At 41.7% G+C, this 16144-nt stretch overlaps 1 protein-coding gene across 2 annotated transcripts in view; it reads right to left on the reverse strand.

Moving 5' to 3' along the window:
- Window positions 1-16144, reverse strand: part of HCN1 (hyperpolarization activated cyclic nucleotide gated potassium channel 1) — a 716856-nt gene that overhangs the window by 234304 nt on the left and 466408 nt on the right. For both annotated transcript variants that reach the window (XM_082252547.1, XM_082252548.1), the window contains exon 4: window positions 14494-14712. In XM_082252547.1, coding sequence (XP_082108673.1) covers window positions 14494-14712 — 219 coding nt within the window. The remainder of the gene's footprint in view (window positions 1-14493; window positions 14713-16144) is intronic.

Raw genomic sequence — 16144 nt, forward strand, 5'->3', positions numbered from 1 at the left:
ATGAGCAAGTCTGGGCATACTCCGTGAAGAAAGAACACAAAGAAAGCAAACCAACACATGACATCACTTCTGAAGTAGAATTTTGTTGGGCGAGAAAATTTGTGTGCAGTCTAGGCACATTCCAACCAACAAAACACAACAAAAGACGGACGATCGGTTGGCCGATAATCGTTACGTGTGTACGGGGCTTTAGTCTCTTTTTAACCTAAATGAAAAAATACCTTTAGAGTAGCTGAAGTTTGCAATTTCCTGCTGAGGAGAATGGTTGTCCCAGCTGGCTGTCTATGCATTAGGTCAGTGGTATCCAAACTGCGGCCCTTTGCTTGCCTTTCTCTGTCCCTTGGACTCTATTTCTCCCATTGACATTAACAATAGGGCATAATTCCTGCCAATGACACCCAACAGTGTGGCATAATTTCTGCCACTGACACCAAAAATGGAGCCCTATCCCTCCCACTGACACCACCAATGGGACACTATTCCTTCCACTGACACCAATGATGGGACAATATTCCTCCTACTGACACCAATAACTATGTACTATTCATCTCATGGACACCAATGAAAGAGCATTGCTATTGATGTCAGGACATGTTCTACTCCCACTGGCCACAGTCTGGTCCCTTTTAAAGTCTGAAGGATAGTAAAATGGCCCTTTGTTTAGAAAGTTTGGAGACCCCTGCGTTAGGCGATCAGTCACCTTGCTATACAATTTAAGCTCCAATCAGACAGTAAATTTCAACATGTGATAAACCTTGCCTTTAACCTTCAATATCTACCTCTTGCCATTGTACTTTATAAAATCACTAGACTCTCAAGAGCCAGCCACAGGTTACCTGTAGATAGAGGGCTCCTTGGAGCTGTAGTACTGTGGAGCACTCCTACAAGAGCCAGAAGTGATGTAGGGCTCCTGCAGATTTCTGCTGCTAGTGGAAAGATCATCAGTGAACCCTGTGGTGACAACACAATGGCTACAAAGATAATTAGCTTTCCATGAAAATTGGTCTATAAACTATTCCTACTCTGTATATAGCAAGGGCTGTTTTATGGATCATTTCTTTTCTCTGCCTGATCAACCAAAAACAAAAGATTGCCTTATGGGAATGTATATACTTCACTTTTAGTTTGACGTGAATACTATGTGTGTACTAATGTTAAAGAACATTTCTTTTTCCATGTGTGGTTTGTAAAGATATTTTTACATGGGGGTAGTTACTGTATATTTGCTCATTGCAAATACAAGCCCTGTTATCATGTTTGTGCTTTACTGCTCCGTCTTACCATGCAATTCTGATTTTCTTGGTTGCTGTAAAAACATACCGTGTGTGTGTCTTGTATCTATTCCCAAAAGTTGATAAGCAGAAGCAGCAATATTCCATTAAGCTACCGAGAGCCCCCTCTAATAGCTTATTTACAGATGTACTCCATATTTAGTGCCAGTTCACATTATAGCGGTCAGACATTGCATGTGATTTGCACCACACTGCTATGCAGCACACATGCGATGTCTGTGCGATGCAAATTGTATGGCTGAATTCGCATCACATTTGGACCAAAGTCATGCAGGATCCTTTTTTTGTCCGCACCAGAATCGGATCGCATAGGTGTTCACACCCAGGTGATCTGATTCCTGTCCGAATTACCAGTTCGCACTGCGATCTGTGAACTGATCTGGGGGTGTCATTAACGTTGTATTGACATTCCCAGCAGTTTGCATATGGCAATGTGAACTGCCTGCGAGTCGGGTGCGATGCGAGAACCCCCAGTGGATTTGCAGGGTTCCCGCATCGCACCAGTGTCCACTGGCACTCATCCATATTTATGTATCCCTTATTTATTAATACAGGCATACCCCACTTTTAAGTACACAATGGGACCAAAGCATGTATGTAAAACAAAAATGTACTGAAAGTGAAAAAATACCTTTTTTTACTTTTCACTGTATGTAAATACACTAGCTCTATGGGAAATCTTGGTCAGCTTGTATTGGCACTGCTCCCAAACCATAAGTGACAGGGACACCAAACTTGGGGAGCACATTAGGCAAGCTGGTCGACCCCAAAATCAAATATGTTGTAGTCCTCTCGGTGCTCCCCAACTTTGGTGTCCCTGTCACTTATCGTTTGGGAGCAGTGCCATGTCATGCTGACCAAGATTTGCCATAGACGCCAATGGTAAAAATCAGGGGCAGCGACATGTCAAGCTGACCAAGATTTCCTATAGACGCCAATGTTAAAAACCGGTAACAGTGCCATGTCAAGCTGACCAAGATTTCCAACAGACGCCAATATGTCCATACTCGCGAGTGTACATAAAGTGAGGGTACGTAAAGTGGGGTATGCCTGTATATCTAATCAGCAGGACCATGGTGGTCAGTCAATGAGTGCCTGTGCTGCCACGCAGCTTTAACTGTCTAGCAGTTGTTTTTACATGTTATGTTATGCTATGTTATTGGTATCTTCCTTACACCCCTGCTGTTTTTGGCTAGATGGTTTCTCCCACCTCCATTTCCTGCTGTAACTCCCATTTTGTTTAGTTGTTATGAGGAGACTGCAGAGTGTGGAAGCTGTGTAAATTCATTGGAAATGTATCTATGGAAAAGTCTCTATGTTTATGCCTTTGCTAACTTTAAGCATAAAGAAGCATTGGAGAACACCTCTGGAGTCTTTATTCATTGAGTAAACTATCTGTTAACCACTTGCCGACTGCCTAACGCCGATCTACGTCGGCAGTCAGCCCCTCACAGGCAAAGTGACGTAGGGCTACGTCACTAGCTTGTGAGGGTCTAGGGAGCGAGCGCGCGCCCCCGGAGGCGCGCTCCCGCTCCCACGTGGTCACGGACCCCCCCGCGCGTGTGACCGGCAGACCCGATGTCCGCCGGTCACTCGGCGATCGGCGGGGGAGAGGGAGAATGTCAGGCAGCTTGTGTAAACAAGCTGCCTGTCATTCTCCTTGCTGTTAGGATACTGATCACTCGGATCTAGTATGTAGATCCGTTGATCAGTGTCCATACAGCTCAAGCCCCAGCCAATCACAGTAGAAAGCACGCCCCTAGGGATACACACAGCCCCTCCCTCCCAAATAAAGTTAACCCCTTCACTACCAGTGTATTTTTACAGTAACAGTGCATATATATAGCACTGATTACTGTAGAAATGTCACTGGTAACCCCAAAAGTGTCAAAAATGTCAGTCAAGGGTCCGATCTGTCCGCCCCAATGTCGCAGTACCGCAAAAAAAAAATCGCAGATCGCCGCCATTACACGTTAAAAAAAAAAAACAACAAAAATGACAGACATCTTTCCCTTTGTTAGTAAACGCGATAACTTTTGCGCAAACCAATCAAAATACGCTTTTTGCGATTTTTTTTACCAAACATAGGTAGCATAAAACAAATTGGCCGAAAAAGTAAAAAAATTTTGATTTTTAAATTTTTTTTGGGGGGAATTTCATATAAAAAAAATGTGAAAAATATTGCTATTTTTGCAAAATTGACGCTCTTTTTTTGTTTATAGCGCGTGATCAAAAAATCGCACAGGTGATCAAATACCACCAAAAGAAAGCTCTGTTTGTGGGAAAAAAAGGACGCCAAATTCGTTTAGGTACAGCGTCGCACGACCGCGCAATTGTCCGTTAAAGTCACACAGTGCCGAATCGCAAAATACCCCCTGGTCGGAATGGGGGTAAAATCTTCCGGGGCTTAAGTGGTTAAAGCCATCATTCAACCTGCTGCACACACTTACAGACTGGGGGTCTACAAGAAGGTCACAGGTACAATTGATGCTGAGATAGAACAGTAAATTTCCATGAAGAATCCATCACAGGTATCTCTGCAGCTTAAGAAGAGTACATTTCCAAGAATATACAGCTTCAGAAAGTAAATTTCCAGAAGCATCCATCACAGGTATCTGCAGCTTCAGAAACGTAAGTACCACACTTGCCTGTGTGTCACCAGAAGCATTACTCTGCATATGAAACCAGACACCTACTGAATGCTTCATTACTATTACAGCCTTCTGTGCTGAGCTTCCAGTCTGAACTAGTTTTCAGCACTAGCCAACTATTGTAACAACAAATACCTCAGCCCAGCCTGCTTACTAACAGAAGTCACTACTTACAGAGCTGAGCTCTGGCAGATTTCTAACAAGACACCAAAACTACAGTACTTATTATGTCTGACAGAGATCTCACAGAATTACCTGCATTTAGTCAAGATAAAGCAGACTCCTTACTTCATTCTTCTCGTCCTGTCAGAGCCCCTCATCCATCCTTGAAGGCAAGGGAGGTTTATGAAGCAAGTAAGGAAGAAACATCTAGTAACCTGACTGCATTATGGGAAAAGACTTTAAGTTGTATAACAGCCACTAATGAAACTAGCAACAATTCTGAGCAATTGAACACTGCTTTCTCAAGGGTTAAGAAGGCATTTGAGAATTATAAAAGACTTTCTGAGAAGTACTATTCCCTATTGTCACATTCCAACATAGAGGAAGCTGCATTGGAATTAAAGGACTTTACTTCTAATGACCAGCAGAGGCATAGCACATATCTTGAAGCAAAGGCACAGATAGAAGGTAGATTGGCACAGCTACATGAAACTGCATCCTGTAACTCTGCTTCTTCCAGACACTCAGGAAAATCTTCTAGGTCTGCCCAATCATATCATAAATCTTCTTCTAAGTCATTGCGGTCCTGCTCTATAAGGTCAATACTGAGCGACCAAATACTCAAAGCTCGCCAAAAGGTTGCAGTAGCCCAGGTTCAAGCCGCCTGCTCTGAAAAAGAAGCAGCCATCAAGGCAGAAGCTAAATGCAAGGAAGCAGAAGCTAAATGCAAGGAAGCAGAAGCTAAATGCAAGGAAGCAGAAGCTAAACGCATTCAGGCAAGAATACAAGCAGAAACAGAGGCTCAGCTAGAAATTCTTCAGAAGAATAGAGAAAAGGAAGTAGCTTTAGCAGAGTTATCTGTCTTGGAACAAGCCCTATTGGAAGAAGGAGCAGCTTGTACCAGCTTGGCTGCTTTTCAAGACCCTGTTGAAAGGACCCTACAGTTTGTCTTAACTCAGAACCACGACAATACAGTCCCACCTACAGTTGGAGATTCTTCTCATAATCATCCAGCAAGTGGATCAGAAGGCAATGTGTCGCCAAAGCAAGCTGGTCAACTAGACACACCTACTAACAGAGACTCTCCACAGCTACCACACGTCACAAAATCAAGTGAATCAACCTACGCAGCTCATGTGCCACCACAACCCTATGTGCATAGAGATTACAAAGGCACAGCAGAAGACTACAGAATGAACTCTATACCCCCTTTGATACAGCTCTCTTTAACTTCAAATGCTCAGAGACCTTCAGACGACAGACCCTTACCTAGATTAAACCCATCTGCAACACCTTTCTCTCTACCTACCAGCCAACATCATATACCAACCATGGTCCAAGACGGCGCACCATCACTACCCCCTGTGGCTATAAAAACTGAAGGCACTGACATTGCAGAGTTCAGCAAGTATATCATTCGACGAGAGTTGATTACAACTGGACTGTCTGGATTTGATGAACGCCCGGAGAACTACAGGAGTTGGAGATCTACATTTAAGGCGGTAACCAAGAACTTGGACATTGAACCTCAAGCAGAACTTGACTTACTAATAAAGTGGTTGGGGCGTCAATCTTCAGAACAAGTAAAGAGACTTAAATCTGTCTACATTTATAACTTTAAAGCAGGCCTTGATGCTGCCTGGGAACGTCTAAAACAAGACTATGGGAGCCCCGAAGTCATTGAATCTGCCTTATTCCAGAGACTAAACGACTTTCCTAAAATCTCTGTTAAGGACAATCATAAGCTTAGAGAGTTAGGTGACCTCCTTCAAGAACTTGAAATTGCTAAGTTAGATCCTAGTTTACCAGGTCTTAGTTATTTAGACACTGCTCAGGGCGTAAATCCTATTGTAGCAAAGTTGCCTAGTTATCTTCAGGGAAAGTGGACTAGTGAAGGATCAAAGTATAAGTATGAGCATCGTGTTTCCTTCCCTCCCTTTTCTTATTTTTCAGAGTTCGTGCGGAAGGTTGCAAGATCCAAGAATGACCCAAGCTTCTTCTATCCAGATACAACCACCATTCCTTTAAGTACTTCAAGGGGTATTGCCACCAACAGTAAATTCAAGGATTTAAGGCATCCTATTGCCGTGAGGAAGACCGCGATAGCATCCAACGTCTTAGCTACAGACATCAAAGCAAGCAATCTTAATCAACAGTGTCCTATTCATCATGCGCCACACTCTCTCTCCAAATGTCGTGCATTTAAGGACAAGCCTATTGAAGAACGCAAGTCATTTCTCAAAGAGCATAATATCTGTTTTAAGTGTTGTGCATCCTCTGATCATTTAGCTAGAGACTGTAAGATCGCCATCAGATGTTCTCTCTGCAACAGTGCCAAACATGTGGACGCTCTTCATTCAGACCTGTTCAAAAGGAAACCTTCACCCGGCAGCAACCCTGACTACATCAGATGATGGCGGGGAGAGAACTGAGCAATATGCCGACCCCGTAACCACAAGGTGTACAGAGGTATGTGGAGAAGGGCTTCATAGCAGGTCTTGTAGCAAGATATGTCTTGTAAGGGTTTTTCCTGAAGGATGTCCACAAAATTCCATAAAAATGTATGCCATACTCGATGATCAGAGCAATCGCTCATTGGCCAGTACAGAATTCTTTGACCTATTCAACATTCAAGGAGAGACCTGGTCCTATACCTTGCAGACATGTGCAGGAAAGGTCAATACTTCTGGAAGAAGAGCCCATGGCTTCATAGTTGCATCAGAATATGAGGACACAGAGTTTCCTCTTCCAACGCTAATCGAATGTGATCAGCTACCGAACAACAGAGGAGAAATCCCCACACCAGAGGTTGCACGTCATCACCATCATTTGAGCCACGTTGCTAACTACATTCCACCACTTAACAAGGATGTTAAGATTTTGATTCTACTAGGAAGAGACATTCCTAGAGTTCATAAAATAAGAGAGTTATGTAACGGTCCAGATGATGCTCCTCAGGCCCAGAAACTCGATCTTGGATGGGTGATAATAGGAGAAGTCTGCTTAGACCAATCTCACAAGCTCTTGGATGTAGCTTCCTACAAAACTAATGTTACCTGTCAATTGATGAAATGTCCATCGCACTATTAAGTGAAGGAAAGACTTGATTTTAAGAACAAAGTTCCATATCAAGCACTCCAAAGCATTAACTGCAAGCTCACCTCTCAAAAAGGACTTTGGTGATTCAGTGTCCCAGACTACTTGTGATGACAACAAGATTGCCCCTTCAGTCGAAGACAAGGAGTTCATCATGATTATGGATGAAGAGTTCTTCAAGGACAATTCCAACAGTTGGGTAGCTCCATTACCCTTCCGAGTACCAAGGCTTACTCTCCCTAACAATCGAGAACAAGCTTTAACCAGATTTGCTGCACTTAAGAAAACTCTCCGTAACAAACCTTAGAAGCGAGAGCACTTTCTAGCATTCATGCAGAAGATTTTAGTGCCAGCAGTTGTCCTCACACAAACCATTTGGTTTTCAGGACCCAAGTTTTTAATGGACCAGTCTTCTACAAACTCAGAAGAAGATATCAATTCCACCTGGAGGATCCAGATACTGATCTGGAAATCCGGCCTGAAGTTGTAGCATTGAGTTCCAACATCTGCTCAAGAAGAAATTTGGAGGATGAAGATGACCCCACAGATATGGGGGATGGAGCTGATGAATGGATGCTGGCCAAGACTCTGGTTAAGCCTCCGGACCAGCTGGAACTCAGCGAGGCTGAACTTAAGGAGGAATTCACTCGTATCCTGACTGCAAACAACCCTCATGCCCCCCAGAACATTGTGAGGTACAGTTTTAAGGAACGGGCCTACAAACCCATTAGCATCGTGGACCAGCTGGCCGTACGCTTCTCCCTGGATGGAAACATGTTTCGCGAAGACTCTGATGAAGCATGGCGACAGATGGCGAAGTTGGGAGTCATTGAAGAGACTCAGACCAAAGACTCCACAGAGCTGGGAGACAAAGATACAGATGGGAAGTCTGACGCTCAGGCTAGTGAAGAATGGACAGAAGGTGAGGAAATACCATCCAGAAACAAGAAGGAGAGAAAACTGACCAACCAGTTCAATTATAGCGAGAGAGCATCCCAGAGCATTAACAAACCCCTGCGGGAGCGAGCTTCTCAGGCAGAGCCACCTCCAAGGGCCACCTTCCCCGCCACTGCAAACCAGTGGAAATTCAACCCACCACACGCTTCACACATGGGCGGAGCATGGGAACGTATGATTGGGATGGCAAGGCGCATACTGGATTCTATGTTGCTTGATGTGAGTTCTTCACGTCTTACCCATGAAGTACTTACTACATTCCTTGCTGAGGTCGCAGCAATAATCAACTCAAGACCGCTGACAGCTGTATCCACAGACCCAGAATGTCCAACTGTTTTAACTCCAGCTGCATTATTGAGCCGGAAAATTGGACAGATCCCAGTGCCAAAGAGCATCTTTGATGAAAAGGACATATATAAATGTCAATGGAGATATGCTCAATACCTTGCAGATTGTTTCTGGGACAGATGGAGGAGGGAATACCTCACACTTCTCCAAGGACGTAAAAAGTGGCAAACCCATAAGCCTAACTTAAAGGAAGGGGACTTGGTTCTTCTAAAGGACAAGCAAACTCGCCGGATCCAGTGGCCAGTTGGAGTTATTACAAAGGCCATTGCTAGTGATGATGGAAAGGTCCGAAGTGTGGAAGTCAGGATTGTAAAGGACGGGAGCCCAAAAACCTTCCTGAGACCAGTCACTGAGACAGTCCTAATTATGCCTGCTTCCAAAAATTCTGATTCAGTGTTATGTGACGGAGTCACTTAGACCTCTAGCATAGTTAGCTTAGAGGAGAGGGCTACATAGCATTCTACTGTATGCAATGTTAATTGTATGTTTATGAAAAATAATTGTGTAGTGGTATCTCACGATACCAGGCGGGGAGTGTGCTGCCACGCAGCTTTAACTGTCTAGCAGTTGTTTTTACATGTTATGTTATTGGTATCTTCCTTACACCCCTGCTGTTTCTGGCTAGTTGGTTGCTCCCACCTCCATTTTCCTGCTGTAACTCCCATTTTTTTTTAGTTGTTATGAGGAGACTGCAGAGTGTGGAAGCTGTGTAACTTCATTGGAAATTTACCTATGGAAAAGTCTCTATGTTTATGCCTTTGCTAACTTGAAGCATAAACAAGCATTGAAGAACACCTCTGGAGTCTTTATTCATTGAGTAAACTATCTGTTAAAGCCATCATTCAACCTGCTGCACACACTTACAGACTGGGGGTCTACAAGAAGGTCACAGGTACAATCGATGCCGAGACAGAACAGTGCCCCTTTCTTGCATGAAAACACTATGAATGAAGGGTGCCCTGGCCATGCTACTCTTCATTCATAGTACATCTTCGGTCACCTGGGTTGAATGACACCGGAAGGAAGAATGGAAACATATTTTGTCAAAAAAAAAAAAAGAAATACTGCGGGGAAATACTTTGAATTGAGGATAAGTATTGCAGCCTGAGCTCCTTTTTTATTTTTATAAATGGCTAGGGGCCCTTACCGTTTAAAAATAATTCTAGACTTTAAAGTATTTTCAATTTCTTTAAAAAAAGCCGAATTAGCAATGTGGAACATAAAATATACTCTATATTTTTTTTTTTTTTATACTGTACACTCACCCTACTATGAATGACCCTGTTAAGGACTGATGAGCAGCCCTGGACACAAATTCTCATCAGTCCCTAATCACATGTATGCAAACACCTTTGATCCCTGCCAAAGAAATATGCTGATTATTGGCAATGAATGGCCCTAATTGGCCATGTGAATAATCTACAGCATAATGAAGCAAAACACCTTCCTCTTTTTATTTTGGACTTCATTTACATTCTAGTTTTCTGTGTCCCCAATGAGGCTTGACCTAAAAAACACATATGCTGGGCTGGACCTTAGAGCTTTTGGGGCTGGCAGTAAACATATTCTACGCTAATACAAGTCAATGACAGAGGTCTTATGTATTAAGGACGCAAGAACTGTGATATATTTTCATATTCAGTTCTTAAGTACTAAAGAAAAATAGCTGTCAATAATTAAACTATATATTTCTTTGGAGGTATAGTAAAAAGAAAAAAGAATTTCAATTCTATTACTTAGAAAGCAAATTATAACTGGGAGAATTTCAGCTATTCTTATTTAGCAAATTATGTTTAAAAGGTAATTCTACCCAAAGGTGATATTCTAGTTATCACGGAGCCTGGTGGACTAAGGTCATCCCTAGCTTTTTATTTTTTATCTTGGGTTCTCCATCAGCAAGATCCCTCTGCCAAAATGCACAACTGCTGTCCTGTCCTTGTCCTGCCAACCCTTACCTGTTTAAGCTCCTTCTGTTCATTCTACATTATATAAAAGGGATTTTAATAAAAACCTTTTAATGGCCAAAGCAGTTGTGCAGAATGAGGAACTCAGGAGCAGGGATCTTACTACTAGAGTCACTGAGAGATATGAGAAAACGTTAGGAGGTTCAACACTTTAGCATTTTGATAAGTTACACACCAAGAACTCATTTACATTGTTATATGCAGTCTTGAATTTGGTTTCCAAATCCCTAGAATGTTCCGTTCTACAGCTATAAAATATACATTGTACATCATTTGTAATCTTATGTGTGTGTTTTGGAGATAAATTAATAATCAGTGAGGTACATTAATTAACAATAGGATTAAAGATAAGGAACTCTTCCCTCTGCAACATCCCCCCTAACAAGAAAAATTAAACTACTGCAAGAGACTTAGAGGAAATAAAAATCACAAAGTGTTGAATCCTCTGAGGTTCAAGATGGTATAGTACAAACAAAGGTAACGTTGAACACCTATACAACCAAGCACCAAAGGTTTTATACTTAAGGCTTTATTATTGTGCTCAGATGTTTGATAAGGATTTGAATTCTAGAACATTTTTTTCCTAAATTGTATTTAGTTTATACATAATGTACATTAAAGGTAGACTCACACCAATATCTGAAAAACATAAAATATTTCCGAAATATTTCCTATCTGGCTTATTAGCTGTTCCTCTAAAATATATGCCACAAGGTTCTTTTGCTCAATTTTACAAAATGACAATGAACCAATGATATTTGCAGACATTGGATGTTGGGCACCTCACAAACAAGTATAGCACAATGTATATATCATAATATTGTAAGCTACTGCACTTCTTAAAAAATATTTTATATTGCTACTGGACAGTAATACACCAGACTAAACATTTTTCCAGTGCTGGACTAGCTTATTGACATATTTGATCCTCTAGTAACCTTTCTGATGGTGAACAAGTTGGGGAAACCCATTAGCAATCTTTCTCTGCAAACCTGGAACTTTGCATTACTAGGTAGTGGCCTATGAAGTACAGTATATAATTCCCCTATATAATTTACCCCTAAAACATTATCAACTAAAAGTTTTTGTAGGAATTTCTAATAACTGTACATTACTTTCATGACCAAAAACAGAAACACAGCTTAGCTTTCTACCTGGCACAGCTCCTATTGCGGTCTATTCATCGATGCTTCTCACTTCATTTTTATAGCAGCCAGACAGATACAATTGTGTACTGTCCGTGATACTTTTTTTAATTGCACTACCATTCAATTTTTCAGGACAAGCTTTCGGGGTATGTCCCCTTCTTCAAGGCCTGAGCAGTACTCGTGTAGTTCAATTAAAAAAAATATCACGAACGGTACTCAATTGTTTCTTTCGCAAGTGCACTAATACGGCTGTAATCACCTCAAGCATAGCAGCCAGACCAAACTATGCTTGCTTGGTTGGGCATATCAGGAGGTTAGCAAGAAGTTCATGCTGTTCAAAGCTAACTTTGTATTTAGTTTAAGCACTTAAGCCCCGGAAGATTTTACCCCCTTCCTGACCAGGGCCTATTTTGTGATTCGGCACTGCGTGACTTTAACGGACAATTACGCGGTCGCGCGCCGCTGTACCTAAACAAATTTTACATCCTTTTTTCCACAAACAGAGCTTTCTTTTGGTGTCATTTGATCACCTGTGCGATTTTTTGATCATGCGCTATAAACAAAAAAAGAGCGTCAATTTCGCAAAAATAACAATATTTTTCACATTTTTTTTATATGAAATTCCCCAAAAAAAATCTAAAAATCAAATTTTTTTAACATTTTTGGCCAATTTGTTGTATGCTACATATGTTTGGTAAAAAAAAAAAAAAAATCGCAAAAAGCGTATTTTGATTGGTTTGCGCAAAAGTTATCGCGTTTACTAACAAAGGGAAAGATTTTTGTCATTTTTGTTGTTTTTTTTTAACGCGTAATGGCGGCGATCTGCGATTTTTTTGCGGTACTGCGACATTGCGACGGACAGATCGGACCCTTGACTGACATTTTTGACACTTTTCGGGTTACCAGTGACATTTCTACAGTAATCAGTGCTATACATATGCACTGTTACTGTAAAATCACACTGGCAGTGAAGGGGTTAACTTTTTTGAGAGGGAGGGGTTGTGTGTGTCCCTAGGGGCGTGATTCTAACTGCGATTGGCTGTGGCTTGAGGTGTAGGAACAGTGATCAACAGTCCTACATAGTAGAACTGTATGATCACTATTCCTACACAGGGGAGAATGACAGGCGGCTTGTTTACATCAGCCGCCTGCCTCTCTCCCTCTCCACCGACGACCGCGAGTGACTGGCGGACGATCGGGTCCGCCGGTCACACGCGCGGAGGGTCCGTGACCGAGCGGGAGCGCGCATCGGGCGGCTTGCTCGCTCCCTAGAGCCCTCACAGGCTAGCGACGTAGACCTACGTCGCTCTGCCTGTGAGGGGCTGACTGCCGCAGTAAATATACTGTGAGCAGTCGGCAAGCGGTTAAGAAGGAAGAGAGAGAGACAGCGACTTTGTTCTTTTACAAACCCCTGTGCAGTCCCCCACAGGCCCCACTGCCCTAAAACAAATACTATTATGACTAAAGCTACAATTTTGGTTTTATAAATTATGATCAGTGTTTTGTAAAAGGCAACATTTTTGTTGAGTTTTGGATAGAATGGGGAATATGTTCTAAAAATAGGTGGTCATGGGAGCCCAGCAAAATAGGGCTATGTAGAGGTGCAGTATAGGAAGGGTGCAATCAAAAAATATATATTATCCTATACAAAAAAAGAAAACATGTACACACTCAGAAGGGCTACCTCCTCAAAATATATTGATAAGCAAAAGTTATGCAAAAAAATTGAACAGCATCACATTCTCCAATGTCCCCCCACTTCTCCTCCTCCACCCCACCGCAACTTGCATAACTTTTACTTATCAATACGTTTTGAGGAAATGGCCATTCTGGGTGTGTACATATTTTCTTTTTTGCTTAAGATAAAATGGGGACTAGTTAGATGTTGTGTCAAGTTTTTACTGCTATCTGTGCCCCTGTAGGGGAGAGGCATCCATCTATTTCTACTCGTCACCACTGTTTCTGAAACAAGGGAAAATCCCAAATGTAGGAGTTGTCTCCAGAAAGAAGGAAACATCTTCCATTAGGAACACCTTTCAAAAGGGACAGCTGTATAAACCAGGCATTCCCCGTACTTTGGAAGATTTCCTCCAACTTCCTATTGCATCTTAAGGACAGAGTAAAGGGAATCTCCCCTAGGGTATGCAAACAGCAAAAAATAACCTGACAGGGCTTATAACCCTTCTCTATACTATCCAAAGAAAACGTTTTGGCTATACATACACATTAAATAGGAAGTAAAGCGTCCTCTGTAACTTGTACCTATAGGTAAGCCTATGATAAAGCTTACCTATAGGTAGTGTAAATATCTCCTAAACATGTACCGTTTAAAAGATATTTACTTTGCATGCAGCCAGAGACATCACTGGCGCATGCACTCTGAAGGAACGGCTGCCCGTTCAGTTACTACAAAGCCCTGTGCTGGGAAGAGCAGCTCCTGCGCGGGAATAACGTCATCGTGGCTCTGGCCAATCAGATGGCCAAAGGACGCAAACCCGAAAGGAAAGTTGGGTGAACATGTTGGCAGTGTCAGCGGTGAGCAGGCACCGCTGCAGGGGCTTTTTTCTAAGGTAAGTATTTCATAATGAGCTAGTATGTAATACATACTAGCTCATTACACCTTTGTTTTCAGGTTTTTATTTTTTTACGTTTTTTTTTTTTTTGGGAGGTTTACAACCTTTTTTAATGGCACTGCCAAGAGGAAAACAGCAGGTCGGGGAAACTGAAGAATATGATTTCAACAAACTGCACAATCAATCCATACCAAAAGAAAAATAATAAATTAAACAAGAATAGTGGTGAATATTATGGTCCTTTTTAAACAGTTGTGATTTCTTAATTTTGTTATTTTTTCGAGTGAATGGAAAGCAGTTACCTTTTCTTGATACTGTCGACGTGAAGAATCTAATGACTGAATTAAGGCTGTTGCGTGGCCAACAAACATAGCATAGCATGTAGCGCCAACAATCATACTGAGCATAGTTATCCAGAGGTCCGACATGCTAACTGGAGCCCGCGCCCCATAACCAATGCATAGCATATGGCTCATAGCTTTGAAGAGTGCATAGGAATACTGTTTTCCCCAGGAATCATTCTGAAAAAAAAAATAAAGAAAAGCAAAATATTATTAATGGAAAATATTTGTCTTTTATGAATACATTTCCAGCTCCAGTAAGAGCAGAGCTGTCGTGCAAACCATCTCATGCATGTCAAATGTATGCATTCCACCTGCACTGCCAGGCTATGCCTTGGAGAGCCTGTCCAATGCTGCTTATCACAATAAACTAAGATGATTAGATAGTTTTCCTAACTCTCTCGTGTATCTACTCATGCTTGTACATCAATTGCATTTTGCTGAAGGGAAATAACATTCCTTAAAACTAAAGACAGCGGATTACTGGGCTGGTACTCGATTAAAGATAGGCACAGTAGGCATGACATTTTAAATAAAGGCCTAGAATGATTAAAGCTGTCAACTTTCCTTCTTCTGGAGAAACACTGGGGTTGATATAGTTAAGGAGAAGAGCACTTTAACTTTGAAAGGGAATTTTCTCTTAGCTTAATGTGGTGAAAATGCACTTAAAAGAATACCCAATCACATGCAAGGAAAAATTTAAAAACACTTTGCCACTAGTCCATCATATCTAGTCCCTCGTTTGGACTCAAACGGAGTTACAATATTATTATTATCATTTAAAATAAAATTATGTCTTTTATATAATTTTAACATAATATATTAACTTTTTATCATCAGGTAAGTATAATATATTTTATGTAAATATGTCATATTTGCAACTTGCATGCAGCAAATAGATATAAAAAAGTAGGAGCTCTTTCCTAGAAAAGACAGGATTGTCCTAATTCATCCTCTATCAACCTTTTCAACACAGAGGAACCCTTGAAATAAATTTATGGTCTCGGGGAGCCCCTGCTAAAAATTTGAAAATCTACAACTCATGACAGTCAGTGGGACGAATGCTCCTTACTTTTGTCATCATTGGGAAGAATTACCCCATTACAGATAGCTGAAAGGAACAATGGTGTCATTGGAAGCTTATCGGAGAGGCAGAAATTGCCCATTGCTCAAGGAACCCCTAGCAACCTCAGGAGGAACCCTGGCTGAGAAACCCTGTCCTAATTAGTCACCCAGACTGCCGATAATTAAAACATGGATTTTATAAACATGAAAACATTAAAGTAAGTCTAGCACTTAGCACATTTTAGGGTCCATGTACACGGGACGCTGGAAATGGCCGTTTAGGAGCAGTTGGGCCTTTTTTTTAGAAGCCCCTGAACCCACATACATTTTACCTTATCTGTTCATGTACACCAGGTCGTTTACAGTCATTTGCAGGCAGTTGCGTTCAGGGTCTTTTTTTAGAACGCAATTATTTGCGTTCGAACGTGTGTTTCCCGGCGTTTCAAACGCACAAACGCGTCCGAATGCGTCCGAACGCGATGAACCGCGTTTAGCGTTTGCATTTTTCCATTTTAAAGGGGAATCATTTTTTTGACCTCTAGGAACG

The sequence above is a fragment of the Pelophylax lessonae genome (assembly GCF_965119305.1).
Source record: "Pelophylax lessonae genome assembly, chromosome: 1".
NCBI lineage: Eukaryota > Metazoa > Chordata > Amphibia > Anura > Ranidae > Pelophylax > Pelophylax lessonae.